This window comes from Salvia hispanica, chromosome 6 (genome assembly GCF_023119035.1).
Source record: "Salvia hispanica cultivar TCC Black 2014 chromosome 6, UniMelb_Shisp_WGS_1.0, whole genome shotgun sequence".
Classification (NCBI taxonomy): Eukaryota; Viridiplantae; Streptophyta; class Magnoliopsida; order Lamiales; family Lamiaceae; genus Salvia; species Salvia hispanica.
The window spans coordinates 39,204,708-39,229,330 of NC_062970.1; the positions used below are offsets into that span (position 1 = coordinate 39,204,708).

General features: G+C 35.7%; 4 protein-coding genes and 1 long non-coding RNA gene across 13 annotated transcripts; 2 read left to right on the plus strand and 3 right to left on the minus strand.

Moving 5' to 3' along the window:
* Nucleotides 1–2: 2 nt before the first annotated feature.
* LOC125192956 (trihelix transcription factor ASIL1-like) lies at nucleotides 3–1,034 on the minus strand. The gene has a single exon (XM_048090642.1). The coding sequence runs from the start codon at nucleotides 832–834 to the stop codon at nucleotides 64–66; it is 771 nt and encodes a 256-aa protein (XP_047946599.1). The 5' UTR covers nucleotides 835–1,034; the 3' UTR covers nucleotides 3–63.
* Nucleotides 1,035–5,532: 4,498 nt separating this feature from the next.
* On the plus strand, nucleotides 5,533–6,945 carry LOC125193541 (cyclin-U4-1-like). Its single transcript, XM_048091365.1, has 2 exons — nucleotides 5,533–5,925; nucleotides 6,474–6,945. The coding sequence occupies exons 1-2, from the start codon at nucleotides 5,591–5,593 to the stop codon at nucleotides 6,760–6,762; spliced, it is 624 nt and encodes a 207-aa protein (XP_047947322.1). The 5' UTR covers nucleotides 5,533–5,590; the 3' UTR covers nucleotides 6,763–6,945.
* Nucleotides 6,946–8,267: 1,322 nt separating this feature from the next.
* Nucleotides 8,268–10,954, minus strand: LOC125196805 (pentatricopeptide repeat-containing protein At1g02150-like). Its single transcript, XM_048095432.1, has 2 exons — nucleotides 10,436–10,954; nucleotides 8,268–9,675 (listed from the first exon to the last, which is right to left on the minus strand). Exons 1-2 carry the CDS (start codon nucleotides 10,850–10,852, stop codon nucleotides 8,431–8,433), a joined length of 1,662 nt encoding a protein of 553 aa, XP_047951389.1. The 5' UTR covers nucleotides 10,853–10,954; the 3' UTR covers nucleotides 8,268–8,430.
* Nucleotides 10,955–13,624: 2,670 nt separating this feature from the next.
* On the minus strand, nucleotides 13,625–20,213 carry LOC125197469 (dol-P-Man:Man(7)GlcNAc(2)-PP-Dol alpha-1,6-mannosyltransferase-like). 5 transcript variants are annotated; one of them, XM_048096215.1, is made up of 20 exons: nucleotides 20,069–20,213; nucleotides 19,911–19,996; nucleotides 19,666–19,707; nucleotides 19,536–19,581; nucleotides 19,315–19,401; nucleotides 19,121–19,176; nucleotides 18,550–18,667; nucleotides 17,782–17,840; nucleotides 17,345–17,416; nucleotides 16,751–16,814; nucleotides 16,557–16,660; nucleotides 16,365–16,436; nucleotides 15,877–15,963; nucleotides 15,727–15,794; nucleotides 15,306–15,374; nucleotides 15,155–15,237; nucleotides 14,691–14,790; nucleotides 14,249–14,314; nucleotides 14,037–14,130; nucleotides 13,625–13,952 (listed from the first exon to the last, which is right to left on the minus strand). In XM_048096215.1, exons 1-20 carry the CDS (start codon nucleotides 20,100–20,102, stop codon nucleotides 13,875–13,877), a joined length of 1,485 nt encoding a protein of 494 aa, XP_047952172.1. In that variant the 5' UTR covers nucleotides 20,103–20,213; the 3' UTR covers nucleotides 13,625–13,874. The 5 variants fall into 5 exon arrangements, 4 of the variants coding, with proteins under 4 accessions (XP_047952172.1, XP_047952173.1, XP_047952174.1 ...); XR_007172072.1 differs by lacking the exon at nucleotides 14,691–14,790 and having other exon boundaries at nucleotides 13,905–13,952; XM_048096216.1 differs by lacking the exon at nucleotides 13,625–13,952 and having other exon boundaries at nucleotides 14,035–14,152.
* A 371-nt stretch (nucleotides 20,214–20,584) lies between these two features.
* Nucleotides 20,585–24,103, plus strand: LOC125196550. Of its 5 annotated transcripts, none has more exons than XR_007171903.1 (5): nucleotides 20,585–20,686; nucleotides 21,534–21,596; nucleotides 22,788–22,908; nucleotides 23,005–23,222; nucleotides 23,496–24,103. It is a non-coding gene; the product is annotated as an uncharacterized LOC125196550 (long non-coding RNA). The 5 variants fall into 5 exon arrangements; XR_007171902.1 differs by having other exon boundaries at nucleotides 22,788–22,904; XR_007171904.1 differs by having other exon boundaries at nucleotides 22,788–22,904; nucleotides 23,005–23,067.
* Nucleotides 24,104–24,623: the final 520 nt, after the last annotated feature.

The window sequence follows — 24,623 nt, forward strand, 5'->3', positions numbered from 1 at the left end:
CATAAAAAAAAGTAACAAATCCATTTTGCACTTGAGACAGTTGGATAAAGTTACAAATGAGTTTTAGGCATAGTGATGATTCTTGGGCTTCTTGATGGCACGAGCAAAAGCGTCGACGATTCTGCGCTGCGAATCGAGAATCATCTCCGTTCTCTTGAGCTCCATCTCCATCCGCATCTCTTCAATCTGTTGTGCCATCTCCATCTTCATCTTCTCCATTCTCACGAATCCCTCTCCCAACGCCTGTATCGCTTCCACCACCGACGGCCTACCACTCGAATTGGGGATAATTCTAGGGCTAGGGTTTGGAGCCGCGCCAGGCATCTTGATCCGGACGCTCTGATTGGCGTGGCGGTTGTAGAGATCGTTGATGCGGCGCTTGACGCTGTTGCTCTTGGTGCTGTGCTCTTCTTCTTCTTCATCCGATGAGGAGGACGGAGGGGGGGTGGGGAGGTCGGTGCCCTTCTCCATGGAGTGCATTTGCTGGAAGTGGGCCCAGGACGAGGCGGATCTGCGGGCGGCGGATCTCTGGATGTCGGCGCGGTACCGCTTGCGGAGCTTCTCCATCTTGTGGCGGCACTGGACGGAGGTCTTGGCGGGGTGGGCGGGGCAGCGCGAGGCGACGTCGTCGGCGACCTCCTGCCAGTGGTGGCCGCGGAGGCTGCCGCGGCTGAGGGAGTACCACTTGTCCTTGTAGGCGTCGATGAGGGCGACGGTCTCCTCGGGGGTCCAGCACGGCGGGGGGAGGCGCCGGGGGGCGGGGTTGGGGGTGGGGAGGGCGAGCGTGGCGGTGGGGATGTCGTCGGGAGAGGAAGGGGAGATAATCGTTGCCATGGGGAAGGAGGAGGATGAGATCTGGGATTGAAATTAGGGGAAATTGAGGGGGCTAGGGTTGTTAAAGTGGCGGCGGATGAGAGGCCACCGCGGAAGGAGGTGGCTGCGTGAAACAAGGGGCGTGGGTGGGGTTGCTTTCCATTCAAATCATCTAAAGGGGAGGCCGCCGCCGGCGTGGGTCATATACCTCTAATATTTCTATATTTCCTTTTTTCAACCCATTTTTTTCTTTCTAATTAACCTTTTTCTAAAAATAAATATTACTAGTATATGGAATTTATAACAGAAATGGATTGACAAAAATTCGCGGCAAAATTTTTAAATATAGTAAGCTATATATAGAGCTGGATAAGAGGATATCTAAATTATAGTATTATATTTAAAATATAAAGTACGTTTTCGTTTTCTTTCTTGTAATTAGATCTTGATTCCAAATAGCAAATTTAATTGTATAATCCCAAATTCATAGGCAGTAAACCATAGAAGAAATCTAAATTTGCAGATTTCGAGTTGGATCACAGTGTCGCTTGTGCTTGTATAAAATTCGACTTAATGCATAGAAATCAAAAGACAATGTCACATATGCCAACTCACATTATAATTTAATTAATTAATACTCCTATTACAAAATCTTTGTTGCTCGTCTTATCCCACGATTTGTAATCGAACACTGTCACACGACTCACACACGTTAATAGGCCCACATGAGCTGTAGTATTAAATTTTTATTTATCTATTTATATATAGTACTTAGTAAAAAGTTTTGTGTTGTTTATGAATTTGGGCAAAACTGATGAAAGCATAAGTTTTGTGGTATGATATTTATTCAGAAGAAAATAGAGAAGGTAGTATATTGCGAGTGATAGGTCCATCCAATTATCAGACATTTGACAATGCCAATAACATGTTTTGCTCAAAATAAATGCAATTTTCAAGGCCCCTCCATCATTATACGACGCTGCCCCATCACCAATTTATTTGTTTTTATTTGAATATATTGAGACGTAAATTATGAAAACTGAGGTATCCAATATTTAAATGGCAATTTCTTCTTTATTATAGATAAAGTAAACGTTTTATTCATATATTCAATTGCAACTTGTAGTGCCGGTTTTATCATACTGTAAATATCTTAACAGTATCAAATTGCGGTAGGTGTTTAATTTGTTCAATTAGGTAGCTTAATTTTTATTTTTATTTTGGTGAGTAGCTTAAAATTATTTTAGTTTACACATCTTTTAGTCAAATCTTACCACACTAAAGAAATCAACCAAAGATTTTGTCCCAATTTGATTTTGCATATAATAGTAGTAGTAAATAATATTGCGTTACCTTTTTCACTAATTAAATGATTCTTTAATCTAAAAAAATCTCGAATACACTAGGAAAAATTGGCGAAAAGAAACGAAAAATTAAGTATGTATCTATAAATTGATGATCCTATATTTTTGCCGACAGTTGGATGTTATGCCTAGCTGTCTGGTTTTAACACTAATTGTCACCTAACAATATAACATGTGACTCGTGAGTGGTCCAATCCAACCTAAATGACATTTGCTTCTATAATCACCGTAGGTTATGATTTATCATACATCAGCCAATTAATCTCTTTCCTTTCTATGCCTTAATTAAGCAAACAAAATGAAGCAACTAAATTTCTAGATACAACACATAGTTTTAGTTGAATTAATTATAAGCCAAACTTTTTATGATTTTGATAGTCGGAGTTCCACTTTCAGTGATCACATATTAAACACTGTGAATATGAAAAATGACAATGTATTTAGAGCATCCGCAATGGCAAATAGGCCAGCCATAGGCTAGCCATTCTCTTCCCTGCCACGTCAGCAACACTAAAAAAACAACCTGCCACGTCAGATTTAGGCCAGCCATAGGCCAGCCGCAATAAAAATAATTCAAAATATACTACATTTACGGAATTAAAAAATTGTGATATACGGAATTAAATTTACGACGCATATACGGGAAAATAATCCATTTCATAAAAAAAAAAAGTACAGAGATTTAAAAAAAAAAATACATGATTTTTTAAAAAAATAAATGGGCTTCAACACACGAGCCCCACCACTCTCTACTCCTCATCGCCGTCGCCGCCGCCGCCGCCGCCGCCACCCGTGGTATCCGAGCCCACGTCGGAACCCCCTAGCCGTGACCTCGCGATCTCTAAATCAGCACGCATGCTCTCGAGCATCTCGTAAAGAAACCTCTTCTCCGTGGGGTCAAGTGGCGTTCTTCCACTCTCGGAAGACCTGTAACATCTGAGCCCGCGTTTGGTTACGCGAATGGGGAGTGTACTCGAGTGGGGCGGGTGGGAGGGCGGAGGACCTGGACCTCGCGGGGCGATAGGGAGGATCCGCCCCTCGCCGCCCGCTGCGCCCGCTTACGTCAAGCCAAGGCGGGGGCGACCCGATAAATGAAGGAGTGGATGGAAACTCCTCAAAGCATCACATCCAGGGGGAGGTCGTGGGATCCGCCCATTGCTTCCACATTGGCTCAGTCCGCCGCTATAGTTCGATGTTGCTTCTTCGGCCACCTGGCGTCGCACCCACCGGGAACTTCTCGAAGTCCTTCAACAACAAGAAGCACTCCCAGAAAGGTGAACTCCTTATACACCTCCCCTCCAAGGGGAAGTCGACTCGTGGCTATCCTCCTCGGGCGTCGTCCTCGCCCGCTGCCCACTTCGGAGGCGACGGAGGCGTTGGCGTACAAATTCGAAAAATGGCCAACCGCGGCCCTCGGTGCGCTCCCACCCCTTCCGGACCTCCTCGTTGCTGAAGTCCTTCCCACGCGGGCAGTGCCTCTTATAGGCAGCTTTGATCTTCGCCCACATGTTGACGACCCGCTGGTTGTTCGCAACCAGCTGGATCGTCGCACACCTCCAACCACCCCTTGGCCACCGCGACGTACTCATCCTCCGTCCACTTCCTCCGGCCAGGGGTGTAGTCAGGCTGCGATGACTCGCCGACCGCCTTGCCCTTCCCTTTCCCCCTCGTCTTCTTCTTCGGCGCGGCCGGCGTGGCTGGAACGGGAGTATCGTCGTCCCCGAGATCGATCCCCATATCATGCAATGACCATTGGAGATGCTCTTATACTTGTGTTGTTGATGAATATGTGAAGTATAGTTGTTCATCTTCTAAGTGATAAGGACTTATAACCTCTTATTTAGTAAATTAGCTATTTTTTAAAACTTTGATTTTACCTTATTACAAAATCAAATTAATCCAAAATTGGTACATATAAAATAAATTTCATCTTTAAATCAATCATAGATTGTCATCTATATCTATATTTATACTAATAACTTAGTAGATCACTTAATACTTAATAGAGTCCATCAATAAATAGATATAAATATAACATTGTAAAATAAAATAAATGATCTCTCAATACCAAAGATTTTTTTTAAAAGAACTATATAAAGGAGGAAATTAGAATTAGACATGATATCAAGAGAGTTCAAATTCAGCATCTCAAACAATAATGTCTAAGCTCCGTGCCACTAGGATAAAGGCTCTGGACCTCTCAATACCAAAGATTTGTATTGATTCGTTATGCATCATATATTCATATCTAACCACACTATAGAAAATGGACAACTAATAAATACGATTCCTTTCCAACAATTAGTGTAGTAGCAAGAAGAAGAAAATAAATAAATAAAAATAATTTAACAAACTATGAGTGGATGAATAGTGTGAAGAAAGTGACTGGAATTAGTGCATCATCGTGGGACCCACCGTTCACATTGCCCCATTCCTTCAAAAATCAAATTAATCACATGGATTACTATATGCTTATTGCTGTATATTCCACTTTCTTTATTCAACCATATGATCAAGATCTAATCTGCATGTTATCCCATTTTCCCTCTTTTTTTCTTTTCAAAAAATAAATAAACTTTTCTTTTCTTTTTTAACTACTACTCTTTTTTTTTCCTATGTAAAAAGTGGTGGAACATCCATGATAACATGATCTTTCCCTCCTCCACAAGTTAAGTTCAAAATTCAAGAATCATCCCACAATACTATCACACAAACTAATGATATCTAAGATTTAAGAATCATCCCAATAGTCATGATTTTTCATTTTGAGCTGCTACTAATATTATTCTCTATATATTTATGGTAAATTTCTCTCTTTAATTATTAATTTTCACTAACAATAATTTAATGACATTTTCTCTATTATTTCTCTTATTCTGTTAATTTTATATTAAAACTCATAGCTTTTGCTGTTAAAACTGGTACTCTAGTTTTTATGGATGTAGCCGATAGTAAATAAAGTGTGATACATTTGAGTCCACCATAGATTTACAAGCAAAAATATTCTACATAGAGAACCACATTAGTTACAAAAATAAAGAAAAAAATTCAAAATTTTAATACTATACTATAAATAATAAATCTCATTCAAAAGTACAGATTCCATCAAGAAAAATAAAAATGTCATGCGTATTCAATTATCAAAATCAGATTACCTATTTGACCCTGGAGAAGGGGTGCAACTATCCATTATAGCAGAAAATCCTTGAGGGTAATTCGGTAATTACATATTATAACGACCAGCCTACAGGTTGTTGGTGCTGATCTTTTTTTATTTAATTTTTGAAAATAAAAATATGGAAAAACATTGTAAAAAAGGCAACTCTTATATGTATATGTATCTCTATCATCACAAGCTTAGACAGAGAGAGCAGAGAAGAGAAGTGAAGAGAAGAGAGAGAGAGAGAAAAAAAATGGCGGAATTAGAGAGTCTAAACGTGATGCCGAAGCTGATCAGTTTCCTCTCCTCTCTCCTTCAACGCGCGGCGGAGTCGAACGATCTGAACCCTTCGTTTCAGGCGCAGAAAGTCTCGGTCTTCCACGGCCTCACGAGGCCGACGATTTCGATCGAGAGCTATCTAGAGAGGATTTTCAAGTACGCCAACTGCAGCCCCTCCTGCTACATTGTCGCCTACGTCTACCTCGATCGCTTCACGCAGCGCCACCCTGCTCTCCCCCTCAATTCCTTCAATGTCCACAGGCTGCTCATCACCAGCGTCATGCTCTCTGCCAAATTCATGGACGACATGTCAGTACTCTTTTTGCCCTAATTCTCGATCATCAATTTAGCACATTCCAACTGTTTTGAATTAAGTTGAAACTGGAATTGAATTCGAATTGTGGATTTTTGAAGTTTTTGTTACATTGAAAAATTGAAAACTGTGTTTTGTTAATCATGAGGGGATTGTTTATGATTGCTTGTGGTTAAGCTTTTATTTTTTTAATTAGTTAACTTGATTTCTTGATTATCTCAACAACCTATGGCTTAATCTTTGTGATACCAACTTAGGTCCAGCTACCACCACCACCACATCAGCCATCATCATGATTTAGTTATTAAAAAATGAATGTGATAAATAACAAATTTGATGTTCTTGGAAGATTAGTAGCCACATAAATGTAGAGTGGTGAGGGGTGTTAACTAGCAAAGGTCTCAATCCAGCATTGATAACTGAAAGCTACTACAATTCAGCAAATGAGTTGGATATAAAATTTCACCCTATTGATAATAGTAGTAGTAATAAACAGAGTGATGTGATCAACCTCTGATCTTCCAAATTTCTTGGGAATTTTCAGGTATTACAACAATGCATATTATGCTAAAGTAGGAGGGATCAGCACAACAGAGATGAACTTTCTGGAAGTAGATTTTCTATTTGGATTGGGATTCCATTTGAATGTAACTCCAGCAACTTTCCACACATATTGCTCCTACCTCCAGAGGGAGATGATGGTGCAGCCTCAGCTCAGCATCGCTGACGAATCGTCTCTATATACTGCAAGATCATCAAAGCTACTCCATTTGTGTTTTAATGAAGATGAAGCAACTCATCAACAGCAACAACAACAGCAGCTTGCTGTTTAAGGTTTTTTTTTTTTACTGTAGCTTAGGGTAGAAGTTAGTTAAATTTAATCAAGTCATTTTCACTGTATTTTTGGCCTTATTGGTTACGTTGTCACTGTTATCTTGTTGTGAAAGTGCATGTTGTTTGTGAGGAATATTTGGATATTAGTCCATTGGAATGTACAGTTGGTTTGTTTCTTGTTCGCATTGTTGCAAATTAAGTTCAATTGATGTTTCTTGTACTTCAATTCTCCAAGAAACGTTCATCTATAACATATTATATGAGTAGTTTGAGAGATATTAGTAAATTTTAATAGTAACTTTTTTAGGGTGAAAAATTGGAAGGAATAGATAGTGGTGTGGGACGAAATGGTGGAATATGATAAGAGGAGATGGGAAGTTGACAGTTGTATGTGAATGTGGGAAGGGAACAGAATACATGTGCAATCATGGGAGTGTATGTATTTTAATATATATGTATAGACATATATGTTTGTAAGTGCATGTGCCAACTAGAAAGGTGGATTGAGACAAGAGAGAAACTAAGTCACCACTTCTACTTCTTGATCTGTGATTCATTTTGTGTTTTAAAATGTTGGTAGATTGAGGAGGTGGAATGGGGTGGGGTGTCCCACACCCCAGTATTAAGGGTGTGTTTGTCTACGCAATAAAAACCATTCACCTTTTTTTACTGCAAAACATAAATAATGTTTTTAAACAACTTCCAATTTTCATGAATGTATAGAATTATTGAGGGTTAGTTATGTGAACCCATGCATATTTATCGTTCACAACTTGTTTATATATGCTTTTAATCAAAGAAAAATAAAATAATAATAATATATGTAGGATTAAAACAACAAATTTAATCAGGATTCCATTCATCTATTGTTATACATAAAGCCCCGAAAGCACTTTTGGGGACCAAAAATGTCAAGCCTCCTAAATTATGGGAATCCGATTTTTCCAATTATTTATACTAATATCATTATATTTAAGTTGATGCAAGTTGGGCCATGAATTCTCTTATTTATTATACTATAAAGTATAAATATAATTACACTTTTTATGATTTTATTCTGCGTATACTTTATATACTTTTTCTTGATTTTGACAATATTGCCTGCTAGACTGCTATTATACATAATCTTTTCATGAAGAATGTTGGTTACTCCGTTTGTCGATTTGCATTTCATATTTTCGGGTTTCCCAAGTGTATTAAAAGAGAAAAAAAAAATATATTCACTGAAAATAATATAAATTGAACAAGAATTAAATTAAATTTTCGAATAACAATCAAATCCAACCATTACACCTAATGTCATCTCTTCCTCGATGTTGTTGTTGTCATTTATACAAGATCTACTATTTTATTTGCACAGTAAATAACTCTTCCTCTCAAGTAAATGAGAATAGAATTTTTGCCTTTGAATATATAGACCAAAAACTTTGCATTGTACTATTTGAGCAAGACATGTTTTACTTTCACCAGTTCACCACATTCAATTACTTAAAAATACTGTGAGGAAATAAAAAATTCACTCTTCATACTCTAAGAAGCAGTAGCTGTTACATATTTAAATCCGAATATTTACTACTTAGAAAATTTAACAAAACCATGATATCATTGCGGCCATACCTCCCTTGTGCATGGCAAAACTATTTTGAAAGACATGTGAGAGGGGATCCTCACAAGCTCTCTTGGAGTTGGTTTAGAAGAACAAAATCTGCATCTTCATCATCATGACTATCTGCTCTATCCACTGTTGTCGGAGCACTGTCTGTAATCAACGGATCGTGCAGTGCCGGTAAACTTGACATAAAGTCTTTATCCTCAAGGGAGCCTACTTGTCTCAGGACCTCTATTAAGGCGTTCTTCATTGCAATGTCGCCATTCTGCTCAGAAAAATCAAGAATGGCAGAGACATTGGCCAGCTTTGGCCTCCAGTTTTTCGAGCCTTCTGTTAAAGCAGCATTCTGAAAGCAAGATAAAGCCTCAGGAATCCTCGAATTTTGGATGTGGATTTCTGAAAGGATCTCCCAAGTCATTGAATTAGGTTTCCCTCCCGTCTCAATTATCTGGTTGTAAAAGGCCTCTGCCTTCTGGAAAAGCCCTTTTTTGACATATGAACTCAAGATAAGATTTCCCACTCTAGGGTCATATACTGATCTGAATTTGAGCCATTCATCATACAACTCCTCAGCACCTGCAATGTCGTCCATTCTGAGTAGAGCAGAGACCATAGTATGGTAGCCTACATTTGGAATATGGACAAATGAAGCCTTGTAGCTGTTCCACACTCGATAGACATCCTCTTTCTTACCAGCGCTTCCATATAGACTCATAAGATAATGATATGGCATACGATCCCGACCAGTCATTCTACTTTCAATCTTCCTCAAAGAGTCTACAGCCTTCTCGTGCTGCCCAAACTTGATATACATTGTGGCCATTGTGCTATAAGTAGTCCAATTGGGCTTGATGGTGGTGTCCAGCTGCATACGGTCAAAAACTTGTTCCATTTTCTCTAGGGATCCCACAGATCCACAGGATGACAGCCAAATGTTGTACGTGTACAGATCTAATGCTATGCTCTTCTCCTTCATTTCAGATATCAAAGGCTCAATCTTTTCGTATTCTTTAAGACTCATATAGAGAGTCATCATCACATTATATGGAAGTGGGTGACTAGCATATCCTCTATTCTTGATTTTACCCATCAGAGATTCAGCTTCTCCTCTCATTCTAGCACGGACATAAGCATTCAAAAGGGACCCGTATATTCTCTTATCTTTTAAGCCATCTGGAAGCTTCTGAAAATATTGCTCAGCACTTGAAATCCCATGCACTTTAGCAATCAAATCTAGCTGAATAGCAGTATCACTTGTGGATATTCTGAATCTTTCTGCTCTATTATTCATCCATTCATAAACCTGCAATGTACACAAACAAAATTGTTAAATACTAGTTCTAGATTAGCAGATACATTAATAATTCGATACAGCTATACAAGCCCATAAGTTACATAAAATCCTTCAAATTACAAAGAGTAGCCATCAGAACAAATTCTGGATGAAAATTCCAGGCTCAACAAAAGAGTAAAGAAGAATTTAAAATGGGATGAAATAATTGATATCATGCTAGAGAACATTTTCATTTCTGATTAAGCCCACTAATCACTTGAATTCAATCCTCATATTACGTAACTAGTCAAATTATCCCCAATTTACAACATGGAACAGAAGAACACTACACGAGCACACCGTGATTAAAATTTAGATATGTCGTTCTCGTTCCAAAGACAAAAAATACTCACAGCTAAACCAACAACTACTAAAAAAAACTCAAAAATCACAAAAAAAAATTTATCTTTAAGCAAATTTGCTGCCCTATCTTATTATCAAGGTTATTATACTTAAAACTAACAAGATTATCATCAACTAAAACGCTCACAAAGATTCATATTATTAACAAAGCTTTAGCTTAGCACTCGCCAATAGTTGAAAATCAGACATAAATACAATAATCCATTGATTTCGACAGCGATATAGGTTATATCTAATTCGAAAAGTTACTGGTTTATACTGCAAAAAATCCACTGTAGATAATGAACAACCAAGCAAAAAGAATTTTAAAAAAACAGAACAAAATCGGATATTAATGATCAACCGATTCAGGTGAAAACAACACTACCTGAAGAGCCAATTTGAAGCGCCTGAACTTCCTGAGCTCCTTCACAACTCTGGAGAGCTCCCATTTGGATAGCATCTTGCCCTCATTTTCGGCCTGATTCAACACAGAAGCAGCGCCCACATCCAAAGTAGAGTTGTCCAACAACGATATCTTCTTGTATATAGAATTCCATTTCAGCATCGGTCTCTTCTCGTAATCAACAGTTCCATTGCTGTAAGGCGGCGGTACAGATGAGCACGTGATAAACGCTGGATTATTGTGGGTTTGGAAGGCGGTAGATAAATTGGGTTGTTTGAGAAAAAAAGCCGAATTTTGAAGCCCAGACGACAATGAGAGCGAACTCGAAATCTGCAAATGATTAGAATTCTTCTGGTGATAATTTGGGGGAAGAATTTGGATAGTGGGTTGGAGTAGCATGTTTTCTGCTGTGGAAAGTTAGGATTTGGGAATTTAGGGTTTAAGCTGAGAGTGAGAGAGTGGAAGTTAGGATTTTACAGAGCTTTCCCTTTACTATTTCTTCTCTTTTATTTTGTTTTGAAAATGGAAGAGATAAGGGTTTTGGTTTTATCGCCAAATATGCCCCCAAAGTCTATTTTATTACGAATCCACCATATTTTACTATATTTACTCCATATTTTAGCTAATAGGAGTAGCTTTTATTTAGGGCTGGCAATTTTTGACACGACACGATAATCCGATACGAATCCGCACGAAATTATTGGGTTTGGATCAAGTCTTATTGGATGCGGGTCATTATTGGGTCGACCCACTAAGAACACGAAAAAATCGGGTCGGGTGCGGGTTGGATGCGGGTCGGGTCGGGTAACCCGTTAAAAATTAATATTATTATTTTTATTTTGAGTAAAGATAAATTTGCAAAAATTGTATACACAAAATTCCCTTCAAATTTAAAAAGGATAATATTAATTTATTTTGATTAGATAACATCATCAATTTTTTTTTGACTAATTTGACCTTATTTATAATTTTTCATTTTTCATTTTTCATTTTTCATTTGTATTGTTGTACAAATATGTACCACTATACCAGACCCTTATTAAAAGATAAAATTTTAGAGAGAATAATCATCCATAGTATTTTAATGGAATTTTAATGGAATAATTTTTTATTTATTTTATTTAAACTATCACAATGATATAAAGATAAATAAATTGCTTTTTTTTTACAAAGTACAACTACAAATTAGGAAAACACATTTTTATTTGGAAATTCTCTCATATTATTTTTGAAACCATTGATATTTTATCATTAATTTCTAACTTTTAATTTTAAAGATAATATTATACATATTGGTTGATTATTCTATCTAAAGTTATTAACAATATAATATGGGTCATTCAATGATGAGACATTGTTGGACTCAACACATGTAATACTAATACAACATTCAAATGTATAGCACTTGCTGCATAAATTGATAAGATCATGAAAAATTATTAGTATTACTATATGATAAATCACAATATTTTCAATATTTCATTTATTGTATTATTTTAATATTACTTTTATAATTATTTTCATAGTGCGTAATAATATCATAATAGAGATGATACGATGATAACAACATGTGGAACCCAATGTGTAAGTTGTAACATATCCTTTAATTATATGATTGCTATATAAATTGATATATTTAAATATTATGATAAACCACGACAAATTTTAAACCCATATTATAAAATTAATTTATGATTGATAATCTGTTATATTTTATAGTGCATCAGATCAAATGATACATTGATACATAAGTGCTAGTTCGACCATAGAAGGTTGTTGCTCTCAACGTCCACCTAGGCGTGTACACAATCTTCAAGTGTATTAGTTAATATATTCAAAATATATAATTATGTCTTCATTCATGTAATTTTGGATAATAATATTAAATGACCATGTAATGACCCTATTTTGCATATTTCTCCATGTGTTATAATATATATAGAAAATATTTGAAATTACAAGCTTCAAATTATATTTCAAATTACAAAAATTTAAGTATTTGAAAGAAATGAAATAAAATACAATGTATGTGAGAGATCCAAATGAAAAATAGTACTAAATCAATTAGTGTTTAATATATTCAAAATATATAATTATGTCTTCATTTATGTAATTTTGGATAATAATATTAAATGACCATGTAATGACCCTATTTTGCATATTTGATCCATGCACTAAAATTAATTCAATTACTATATTTTTGTAACTTTTTCACGAGACATCACTTGTACAAGGAGTATATCTTATATAGAACTTATACTATTATTCCATCACTAGAGATACGATGTTATAGGTAGGGGTGGGTAGGTAAGGTATACCTTACCGAAACCACCATACCGTATACCTTACCGTAAATACGGTATACGAAAAAGTCATACCTTTACCTTACCAAAATTTTCGGTATACCGAACTTCGGCATTCCTTATTTTCGGTATGACAAATTTTCATACCGATACCATACCTCATTTTCGGTATACCGTACCGAAGTTCGGTATACCTGACTTTCAACATCAATTAAAATAGAAAATTAGAGTTTTTAAAATATTATTTATAATTTATAATTTTAAAAATAAATTAAATATAATTTATTCATAATTATATTTATATTTCACGATAGATTTTATAATTTAAAAATATATAAAACATATTTTATATATGATTGTGTTTATATTTTTGTGGTATATACCTTAATTTACGGTATATACCGAATTTCGGTATGCAGCGGTATACCGCGGTATTTGAAAATTCATACCGTTACCTTATCGGAATCTTTCGGTAAGGTATCATACCATACCGAAAGTCACGGTATACCGAAAATTCGGTATTTTCGATATTTTTTCGGTACGATAAGGCCGGTATTTCGGTATTTTGGTATTTTCCCCCAGCCCTAGTTATAGGTCTCATTTCAGCAACCTTTTCACTTTTTCTAATTTATTAATTAACCTAGTAGGTACTTTGGCATATTAAAAGTTAGTGCCCCAGTCCATTATATATGTCCCAAAATAGGACTCGTTCCGTTCCATTTCCTTAATATTCTGATACATTACTTTCATAAACATATATGGCTCGTCATCTAATGGAGTAGCTTTCTAGGAAACCCCACAGTTTAATGTAGTACTATGAAAAAAAGTCCACAAAATAAATTACATGGCTAAATATCCAACATGCACATTAAGCTAAACTTGTAAGGAATAGATATCATAAAAGTGTGTAGCACTAAGCAATCGGGATTTTCTCTCTAAATTACAGATATTGAGACAGTATGAAGTTCTATACAACATCAAGACAAATGTAAGGACTTTAGTGTGCCTTAAATTGAGAAGATTTTTCGTTCCTTAAGGCATAGCAACAGCTGATAGTCCCATTCAATTTGTCTATGGTTCTTACAACAACCAGAGCATTTACCTCTATGATCTGTAAGTCAGCATCCTGGCCAGCTTCGGTGAATTATTTCATCGTTATGCGTGTTTCCATGTACATAAACTTTCGGTTTTTTAACCTGAAGAAGATAGACAAATCATAGGTACACTATATATACTAGGTCTATTCAAACAAAAAATGAGATATAATACTCTTCACCCACCAGCGATATGGGAGGAAATCCAGCATGAAGACGAGTCCCAGAAAACCCTGTCGTGCTAAGTAGACACTTGTAACCATTTATCTGAGCATGCTCACTGCAATTAAAGCCACCATGCTCTGGATTATTTTATGAAAAATCAAAGAATTATCTTTGGATAAAAAAAATTATGCTGCTAAACCATATTGACAAACAAAAAGCTTCCAAAAAATCACCTTAAAAGGTAAGTAAAATTTCTTTGCTGAAATTCTTGAATAGGAATCCCTTCTTCTTTAGAGTACCTGAAACAAAGAACAGTTGTATGATGAAATAGGAGAAGTCTGAACTGAAACATATCATGTGACGAGAGTTAAAAGGAGAAATCTCTATATTGAACAGTCTTATCTCCATAAGACTGTTTATGTAAAGATGAACAAAAATATAGAACATCACGATGACAAGCTGTCTTGTAAATTGAACATTTGCAGACACGGGTGTGGGATAAGGAACAAATGGGCTAGCAAATTCATTCACATTTAAAATCTGAAAAGTAAGAAAAGATGAATTTATGTGTGGGTGTTCTTGGATGAGACATAGGGGATTGTATCAGTATATTTCAACAGTTTCACTAGATAAAAGAAATATCTAGAACAGAGGCCACAAACAGAGAAATCGTACCGCCACGGCTTATGATTTTCACAAAAGCGTGAGATTCCATTCATTGCTGAGAACGTATCGATGTGCACCCAGGAATCATTTGGATTGTGTTTCAAATGCCCTGTTAAACGATGCCCGATCCTCATGAGTTATTGTAATTTAGAGTGCACACTGCACACTTGTATTTTATGTCTAAAGCTACTGTTTTATTGCTCTACAGCATCAGCACAAGAATGCAAGAAAGCATAATAAAAGGGCACCAACACACAAAAGTACAATTGAACGTAAAATCTCATGAGAAAACAAACGGTAATTTAAGAACTAATCATTACTAATTAGTCACATTTCAAAACACTTGTTTTGGATTAAAATGATGCTGCAGTTTGAGTTGCAAGAAAGCAATTGCAGCTTGTAAGAATTACGGTATGTAGTTAACTTCTTTAAGCTGGGTGGTGAGTGCAAGAGAGGGAAAAGAAAGAGCTTACCCATCTTATGTAAAGCTTTCAAGGCATGACCACTAGGATAGTTCTCGTATGATGCCATAAATGTCAAGATTGTACACCCTAGACTACATAATAAGAAGTCAGCAGAGACGGGAGAAGTTATCAACAATAGAACAAAGAGTTCTTGCTTAACCTGATCAGGAACAACCCCAGCATGGCAATGTTAAGATATTTCCATAAACTCTTTTTCCGGTTGTTGTAACTGGAGAAATTTAATAAAAAAAAATAAAGAATAAGAAAAAATTGAGTAGATTAACTTGTAAACAATTGACAATTGCTTTTATAAGATACTCCCTCCGTCTGCCATTAGGAGTCCCGATCACTTTTGCGCACTCGTTTTATAAAAATGATAATAAATAGTTAAAGTAGAGCAATAGTAAAGTAAGAGAGAGAATAATGTTAAGAAGACTCTTTTCAATATTATTCTTTCTCTTATTTTACCATTTCTCTACTTTAACTATATTTTATCATTTTTACAAAACGAGTGTGCAAAAGTGACGGGGACTCCTAATGGTGGACGGAGGGAGTATGATTTATGAGAACAAATTACATACATTCTGCTAGCAGCAATTGCAGCAGATAAGTTGAAGATAGGAAGAGCACTAATAATGAATCGGAGTTCCTGCGGCAGGAAATTCAAATCACTAAAATTGTACAACAGGCTGTCATGAAGTCAAATACAGCTGATTCAATGGAGGCATTACCTTGTGCGGAAGCTTCGAGTAGAGTGTAACAAATGATAAAACAGGAATAACATAGATCCGAATCCTTCTGTCAAGAAATAAACCTAGCTGCAGAAAAATGAGCCACATCAAATCAGGCAGAATTATATTTTTGTAAGATGGGATTTATAAAATTGGCCCAATCAGGACTGCAGCCTCTTTCTAATTGTACCTGAGCTACATTTTCTTTTCTTTTTTTCGTTTCATTTTTTGGACAAAATCAAATTACTCAACTTAGTCAACTAATACTTTTATAGATAGCAAAAGCTCAGCTAAAAAACTGCACATACCATTGCATATACAGTAGTACAAGCTAGAGCATATACAAGCGCAAAAACAAGATAATAAGATGAAATGTGCATAAGCAGACATTGCAATTTGCACGCCATGAGAAAGAGAGTTTACAATGATACAACTCATGCGAGACAACATACAAATATCAGAATTAATAATAAATAACTTATGCTTACCACAGATAATGGATATGCCACCAGCAATGAGCGGGGAAGAGCTGATGTGAAGTACCAGTGGAAGGCATGAGTCTAAAGAAAGTTATGGAAAAAATAAGAGGTTAAACAGACATTAAGGGTGTTTGTCTAAAGGAAGATATGGAAAACTAAGTAAAAAAACAGTAAGGTTGACTGTCTTTAATTAAAGGATACACCCCATTCAGAACTTCGATTCAACACTGAATTAAACCAAAACACTTCCAGTTCAGGCCATAACATCCTCCTCCACATGACTGAGTCAACCATCACTGTCAAACCTGCAACCCAATATTATAAAAGCAGATATAATAGATCAGATATGTAAGGACATGAAATATTTAGAGATAATTCGGGTTCAGCAAACAAACCTATAAAAGAGCTAGCAGCTATCACGCACGATATTACAGCTTTCTGCAACGCAATAGATCTAGTCTGTATTTTATCAATTCAAGCAACAGTTAGAGGGTGGAAAGAAGAAAATAACATCCAACTAGCATGGCATCAAATGCAAATAGGCAAAGGCACTAAGGAATTACACTCTTCTCATGATTAAAAATCATCAATTTTTATGTGTACACGCACACACTATGCTCTCTAATTAAACTCCTAATAAAGCCTGAAACCTTAAGCTTATACTAGTACAACCCCAAGATAAAATCTCGGAATCAGTGAAGTATAAAGCATTTTAGTATTTCCTATGAAAACAAATACTTCAAATAATATAAGTGGTAACTTAATTAGGCAAAAGGTACACTTGATCAAATATGGAGATCTTTCATATTGATGGCTAAATATGAATCGAATTGTTAAAAAAAATTCTAGAGCCTGCCTCTATATACCATATGTATCAGCTAAGAGGCCAGAGGGGACACAGAGAGAGATAGGGAACAAGAAACGGAAGAAACGAAATAGAGAAAAAGAACAGGAAATCTTCATTTAATTTAACAGGCTATACCACATACCAGCAAAAGCTCAAGTCCCAGAGGTGAAACAAGCAACAAGATGTCACATCTGAAGACGATGGTAGCAAAAACCTGACTTTGGAAAACAGGCCTTCATAAATAAGAATATCACAAAACAAGGATAGTTGTGACTCATGAATTAAATGATTGTAGGTTTCAGAGAAGGTTGCCTAAAGATTGAAAAAAATCAGTTAACCACTTAATATATTTGGAATTGAGGCAACTTCCTGTATTAATGAAAGACAAATATAAATGAAAATATGAAATCCATCAAAGGAATGCAATACAAAGTTTGTGATTGCTTAACCAGAAACAAGAATTGATAGGCAAAGAAATCACAGATCAATGAAAATTGGAAACTAAACCCATGGTCAATAAAAATCTATAGAGCATGACAATCCTTCCAAAAAATTTCATTAACAGTTGGGAAAACGTACCAAAGAATTTAATGCTGCATAAAACCTTCTCTGAAACCAATACCCATATGCCAAGTTAACTACAAAAAAAACATATTGGGGCTAAATTAGCACAGAGTGAAAATTTTACAACCACCACTATGCTAATTCACAAAACAATGTTGAAGCCCTATTTGAAAGAACACAGTATAAAGGGAATACCTACAGGCTGCTATGGCCAGAACATAAAACATGGAGAAAGAATGAAATTCAAAATATTTTGTGTTAATAGCTGATGTCCCAATTTGGATATAAAAATACATTTCATTAACTCGTCATTGCACCGAGCATATTTTGTTGACTAAAATGACAGTGTATATGTATTTCTAAGACAAATGCATTTTGCATTTTATGATAAACCTGTAGAGTTTGTTTGTCCGTGAGGTCTCGAAAACAGAACTTACAGGTCGGAACAAGATCTTCCAAAACTTTTGCGGATAATGTCAAAAACTTATGACAAAAATGTCTTAAAAGAAATTAATATCACATAGATAGCGAACTCAAATGAAGATATCACAGTCTTCGCATCCTTCAAGTCTTCAACCATTTTCAGCTATTTTTGAAAATATCTCAGTATGAACGACTCCGCTGCTATGAACAGAGATCATACAGTAAAGTGTGATCCTCTCCAACAACATAAAATTTCAATTTTGGTAAGTTTAGACATAGCAATTGGATAGGACACTAGCAACAGTAAGAAATATGATTACAATGATTTATCAGAAAATAGATTAAATGCAGATGAAATACCTAAGCCAAATGCCAAGATGTTAGGAAGGGGGCGTGTGCAGTAGAACAGCATATGAAACTGAATTGCGGTCAATAGTACAAAAAATGCTTCAACTTGAGATCCAAAGTTCTTCCTGATCTGCACAAGTATATAATGGTTTTGCATAACTGATTATATAGACACCAAAAGATTCCAGCCCAAACTTGATTTCAAAGATTCGGAGGCTCCAGAGGAAGGGATAACAAGTTAAAGAATAACAGATGCAGCTCTATCAAAGAAAATGAGCACAGAGCTTTTCATGCATTTATTTCTAGTGTAACCAATTTTGATGTTAAAGACCTTGTTTTGGTAATCAGTTAACGAGGGAAGGACTTCATAGTTGTATTAGGATATTAGCAAGCATGTCCTGTCCTAACTCCTAGATGCAAGGTTTACTTAGGTCTCTACAGAAGAATAAGCAAGCAAGTAAAAGAGTGATGGAAAGTACATTTAAAGTATCTAAGCAAGCATGTCATGTCCTAAAAGCATTATTTCTATACATGAGAATAAGCATAATCACAAAAGAGTGAATGTAAGGTACTTTTTAACTACCTGGATACGGAAAAACCGCAATGAAGACAATATGATGAAGCCTAATGCCAAACGAACTGGACAAAACAAGGCAAGGGGAATTAAAATGGATAAACGACGTATAATAGTGTATAAACAAAGTATCTTGGAAGAGGAACTGAAAACATATAGAACAAAACATATAAATATAGAAGTTCCACAGGGAAAATTCTTACCTGCATAGAGACTGTATAGCTTTGGAAACTGCAATAAACTAGCAGCTAGTGCAACTGGAGAAGCTAGAGCTGATACGAGAATGGAGCCTGTAAGAAAGAAATAATGTTGGAAAAATCTGACCTATTTGCTTCACACATATCCAGGGATGTGATCCATTATAAATTAGCAACAAGCTGTAATTAACTGAAGGCAATGGAGAAAATAGCATAAGAATACTTACCAATAAATGTACGAGGGACTACTCCAGGAAATTCCAAATGATCATACTGTTATATAACACAATATATTGAAAAAGCAGCACAACTGTATGTTAAAATTCTTAACCGATAAAAAAATCTACTAAATTTTACCTGCTCTATATGATGACGGTGGTACAAAATGTCGTGCATTGCCTAGCATCAGAGCTCAAGTCAATTCATCGGTTTCCTCATTGTTTCCGCATAATTTTTTATTTTTTATTTTACTTTTTTTAACAAAGAAGCAAATCTAGGAAAACAGTATTTAATCCCCCTCCTTCCCATACGATTCTTCCCAATAGAAAGACCAAAATTTCAAAAAAACGAAAATTAAGCAATGATTGGAGAATAACTCAGACCTGAACATTGAAGCTCTCTTCAACCTTAGTGTAAGGCGCCATGAACACGTAAAATGCAGCAATCAACCCCAGCAACAGATCGTAACCTTATTGCAAACAGTTTGGATAAGCTGATCGGTTAAAATGAAATGTAGAGCTGAAAAGTAATCGAATTTTACCATAAACTTGCATTGAATTGGAACTTAGCGCCATTGTTGTCTTCTGTAGAGTGCAAAAACCCAGAAATGAAGAAGAAATAGAGCCGCGATTTTCAAACTTTGCCCCAAAGTTTCAGAATTCCCAATTCATACCCTAATAAGTAATATCCCATGACTAGTGTAATTTAAGTCCCCAAATAGTGTATAAAAAGAATTCTTATTATTCTGCTTTTATCTATTCATATATACATTTGATAAAAAAATCATGATGGTATGTATCAATTCATAATTATCGTGCATTCTTCAGTCGCAAGTAGTTAAAATATATGGACTTCATTCTTAATTATTATAAAGAAAAATAAATTAAATCATGTAGAAGTAGTATGTTCATGTATCATATCTATGCCCAAAAAAATTACTACTCCTAAGTGAATAGTAAGTAGAGTAGCAAATTTGATTTTTCACATTTTATTTGACATGGTCGAATAAAGATTAAAATATATGGACTTCATTCTCCACGTGTTTGAAATCGGTTTATATTAGTATGATTATCCCACACAATTCGAGCTGACATTTTTATCCGCTTCAACAGCAACCGAAAGAATCAAATCAAGCCACACACACAACACAATTAAGCAGGTTAAAATCTTCCAATTTTGACTTGCCGTTGTTCTGTTTGGGTTCGCGTAGATTGGGTTATTGTTTTCTCGTCTTTGAAATTTCAGATTCACTCAATTTTGATCTTTGCTTTTTCTATAAAACAAGAGGAAGATAATCGGCTTTGTTATATCTAATTCAATTGATTTTTTGAGCAACGTTGTTCTCTCTAATTGTAGCCTGAGTCTTATCAGTTGGTACATTGAATTCATTGATAGATAGAAGCAACAAGTCTACATTTATTTTGATGGATTGGTTAATCTTGAACTTGCTTCACCATATTTACTTTTCGTATTCAATGTTACTATTATAATCATCATCGGTAAATCCCAATAATTGTAGGTTGATTACTGATACTCTGGTCTTTGTACACTTTGTTTTTGTGTAAAAACTTTTCCTTTAGGAAGTAGATCAGTAGTCATGAATAGACTTTTAAGCAAGCAGTCACAGATATATAATCTATTTGCAGGCACTACTACTACAAAATTCTTGCTCTGCTGATGCTAAGTTATTATAAAAACAAATTCATAGATATTTGCAGATAATGTTAGATTTTGTTTGTTTCTGCACTTTTTTTTCAACGCCATTGCTTAAGATTTTGGGTGGTAAATGTGTGTGATACTGTTCATCCTCAAAAGTTTGATAGCATTGGCAGTTATGCTACTTGAAAATTCCTGCTAGTTGTAAATTCACAGTCTTCACTTTTTGTATGTCAAGTGAATTAAATTCTGATTGTTTATAATTTTTAAGCACCACACATTTTAGGTTTTCAAGTTTTTAGTTGTTCTTGATCTTTATTTTTTTCAAGTTCAAGATGTTGGATTGACAGGGATTAGATGACTAACAATGGATAAGAAAGAATCTGGCAAGCAGACCTCTGAGGATGCGACTCGTGAGTCTCTAATTGCAATTTCATATGGAGCACCAGATCTAACTGCTATTAAGTCACCTAAAAGTAAAGCAGGGGAAAATGTAGTCAAATCTCTTAATCAAGATGAAGATGAGAAATATAGGTCTAAGTTGATATCCATATCATCTTCAACATCTTCAAATGCGAAAGCACAACCAGTCTTGCCCGGGCAACCTCATCCTTAGCCTGGATAACAGACACGACTGATGGTCTCAATCCGGCCTTTGGGATAAATAACAAGTTCTGGCTTGAATTTAATCCCTTAGTGCAGGGGGCTTCGGTGTATTTGGCTTGAATTTAATCCCTTAGTGCAGGGGGCGATCATTAGACTGTCTCATGTTTAAAATCTTGATACTGTGAGAATATTCAGACATTTACCACGCTTAAGTATTCAGTGGAAACCATCGCTGAAAAAAATGTTTGCTTCTTTTGGCTTCTATTGCTGCTGCAGTCGTACTTTGAAACTTCTAGTCTCCACTTCTGTTTGTGTGTGCCTTCAATCGGTTTCGAATGGAATTATCTAAGAGAATCCAATCAGAAAAATATAAGATCCTTTCGGTGATATACTGTTTAACAGGCTTTTATGAGTGTTAAACCGAATAAGGGGTCGTGTATGTTCCAAATCATTTATATGATTGTTACAATTCCTGATGAAAAGAATTTGTGGCAAGGTAGATATTATTGAGCTGTCTCTCAATGATATCATTTCTATGAGATCTACACCGCTGACCTCTGATCTGATTTTAACTCAATACTGGTGAATCCATGGGAACTGCAACTAATGTGAAGACCTCATCACACTTAGATTATAAGATAAACCTTTGGCAACTCATTTACGTCATTACGTGCTAACAATGAACAGCTGGAGATATCGTATTAAGTATTACATGAATATGTGATTAGTCAGGTGATCGGACTGTCATCTCTAGTCTTTTCGAGAATGTTCAGATGGTGATTCCTTGGTCAAGCCTGAAATTCAACATGGCTAGCTTTCTTTCCTTTACTACCAAGATCACAAACTTCCTCAAACTTTTAATACGATGAAGCACCAATTTCTAGTGGGATTAAAGGGCATATTCAAGGGTCTATCTGTTTCTTAAGAGCGTTTCAGTTTGAGTGCTTAAAGTCTAGTGTCTTTAAGTCTTACATGAATATGCGATTACTAATTTTCAGATCATGTGACAATCATGTCTGCTCTTCTTTCGCGGATGAAGATTTTCCGTCCAACAACTTGTGGTTTACTCTTCTTTGTGAGATGGTGTGTTGCAATTCTTCCTTTCCCCAAATACCGTAAGTGAGCATCTCTTCCCCAAATACCGTGCCCCCGATAAAATTTTTGTTTATTCATTAGTTGGTGTTGTATAATACTAACAAATATATTTGAACACAGTTCTTGCTGGCATAATCAAATCAATACAGAATGTTTATGGGAACCGAAATAAGCATCACTGATGTAATTTTTTCGTTGGATGTATATGATTGGCTATTGTCTATCTAATGTAAGCTGTAACAGTTATTTGTAGGATGAATAGACTAAATAATAGGCAATTAGATGATTGCTGGCGATTCATGCCATATTTTCACTGCATCTGCTACCCGTATTTTCAGGTCTTGTTTAGCTGTCCTGGTTTTCTTCTTTAGCTTTTAATGATTTCACTTGATTCATTGTTCCCTGTGAACCCAGAGTTCTTGCTTGTTTCTGTAAAATAGTATTGGCTATGTATTTGATATATATTCAGAGCTAGATTATTACATCTTGCTAGTGCTGATTTAAGTAATGTCTCTGTTTCTTATTATTTCTTGTTGTATCCAATGAAGTCGCTGCTAGTGATTCTTGCTTGAATTGATGTTTGATTTTGAGTGTTGTTCGCTTCGTGACAGGAAATAATGGCATTGCATATGTGTCTCTATTCCGTTGGCCTGTGTCATCATAGCAGCTTGCTCTCATGCGGTCCTTGTTTTTGACCGTTTGAGCCGATTTAGTCACGCTAGTGGATTTGTTTCTGGTGTGCACGGTAATTGACTAGATTTTGAGGGAGCTTATGTTATCTTGTTAATGTTGTGGACTTGTGGTCCAGGGCAGATAAACACTCATTTATCTTTTGCTGTCAAGAACAGAAACTACAGTGAGAGAAGGGAATTCCTGTGAAACACACTTTTATTCCCACCCCCATGAAATTAGAATGATTTGGTTGAGCACTAGTAGAGGTCAAGAGTTGCAATATTTACAAATCGTGAAAAGGGAAGGATGCAAAACCATTGAAGATCTAGATCTGGTATACATAGCCCACTGTATTCAAAGGTGTGTTGTTATCTTGATAAAGAAGAAGTGGTTTGTGTTGAAAAAAGGTCCACACTAGTAGGGTTTAGGGATTCTGGGTCAGCAGACAACATCAAGCACACTGCCAACACACTCACTGATGTAAAGTTGAACTGATTCATGACTTTTTTCTTACAGCCATGTTAAAAATTTATCATTTGATCGTGCACGTGTGCTTGTCTCTTTCATCGTACACTTCAACCACAATAAATTTAATAACGTAGATTGTAGTGTTTGGATAAACGCAAGTAGACACCAAATCTTGGTTGAAGGCTTGAAGCTTTAACAAAGAAGTAAGCCATAAGTAAAAGTTCCAGTATGACAAGTTCGATGTGTTGATACATCTAACTCGAGATCTTGGCCTCCAAATAATCTTCCATTTTACTACTCCATTTTCTTTTTAAAAGTTGTCATGCGATTTATTCCATATGCAATGTGAAGTTATATTTTTCCTATAAATCATTAATGTTGTTATTTATAGCCGAACATGTATAATATTTATTCTCCATCACAAATATGAATAAACTTAAGAATATTGCAACTTAATTTCTTATTTTTTCCGAATGAATTTTCAGTCATAAATTTTGAGAAACTTCAATTGCATATATACTCTATTTGATGGAGTAGTATTTTGAATTCATTTCGACATGCTAAACACGTGATAATAATATGGCACGAAAAATCAAGGG

Excerpts from the sequence above, each read along its gene's own strand:
- LOC125193541 (XM_048091365.1), top strand. The coding sequence starts at position 5,591 with ATGGCGGAATTAGAGAGTCTAAACGTGATGCCGAAGCTGATCAGTTTC. Across the intron at positions 5,926-6,473 it reads GCCAAATTCATGGACGACAT|GTATTACAACAATGCATATT; the intron begins GTCAGTACTCTT and ends GGGAATTTTCAG.
- LOC125197469 (XM_048096215.1), bottom strand. The coding sequence starts at position 20,102 with ATGGCGCTAAGTTCCAATTCAATGCAAGTTTATG. Across the intron at positions 18,668-19,120 it reads TGCGGTTTTTCCGTATCCAG|ATCAGGAAGAACTTTGGATC; the intron begins GTAGTTAAAAAG and ends ATACTTGTGCAG. Across the intron at positions 15,795-15,876 it reads ACTCGAAGCTTCCGCACAAG|GAACTCCGATTCATTATTAG; the intron begins GTAATGCCTCCA and ends TTCCTGCCGCAG.
- LOC125196805 (XM_048095432.1), bottom strand. The coding sequence starts at position 10,852 with ATGCTACTCCAACCCACTATCCAAATTCTTCCCCCAAATTATCACCAG. Across the intron at positions 9,676-10,435 it reads GCTTCAAATTGGCTCTTCAG|GTTTATGAATGGATGAATAA; the intron begins GTAGTGTTGTTT and ends TGTACATTGCAG.
- LOC125192956 (XM_048090642.1), bottom strand. The coding sequence starts at position 834 with ATGGCAACGATTATCTCCCCTTCCTCTCCCGACGACATCCCCACCGCC.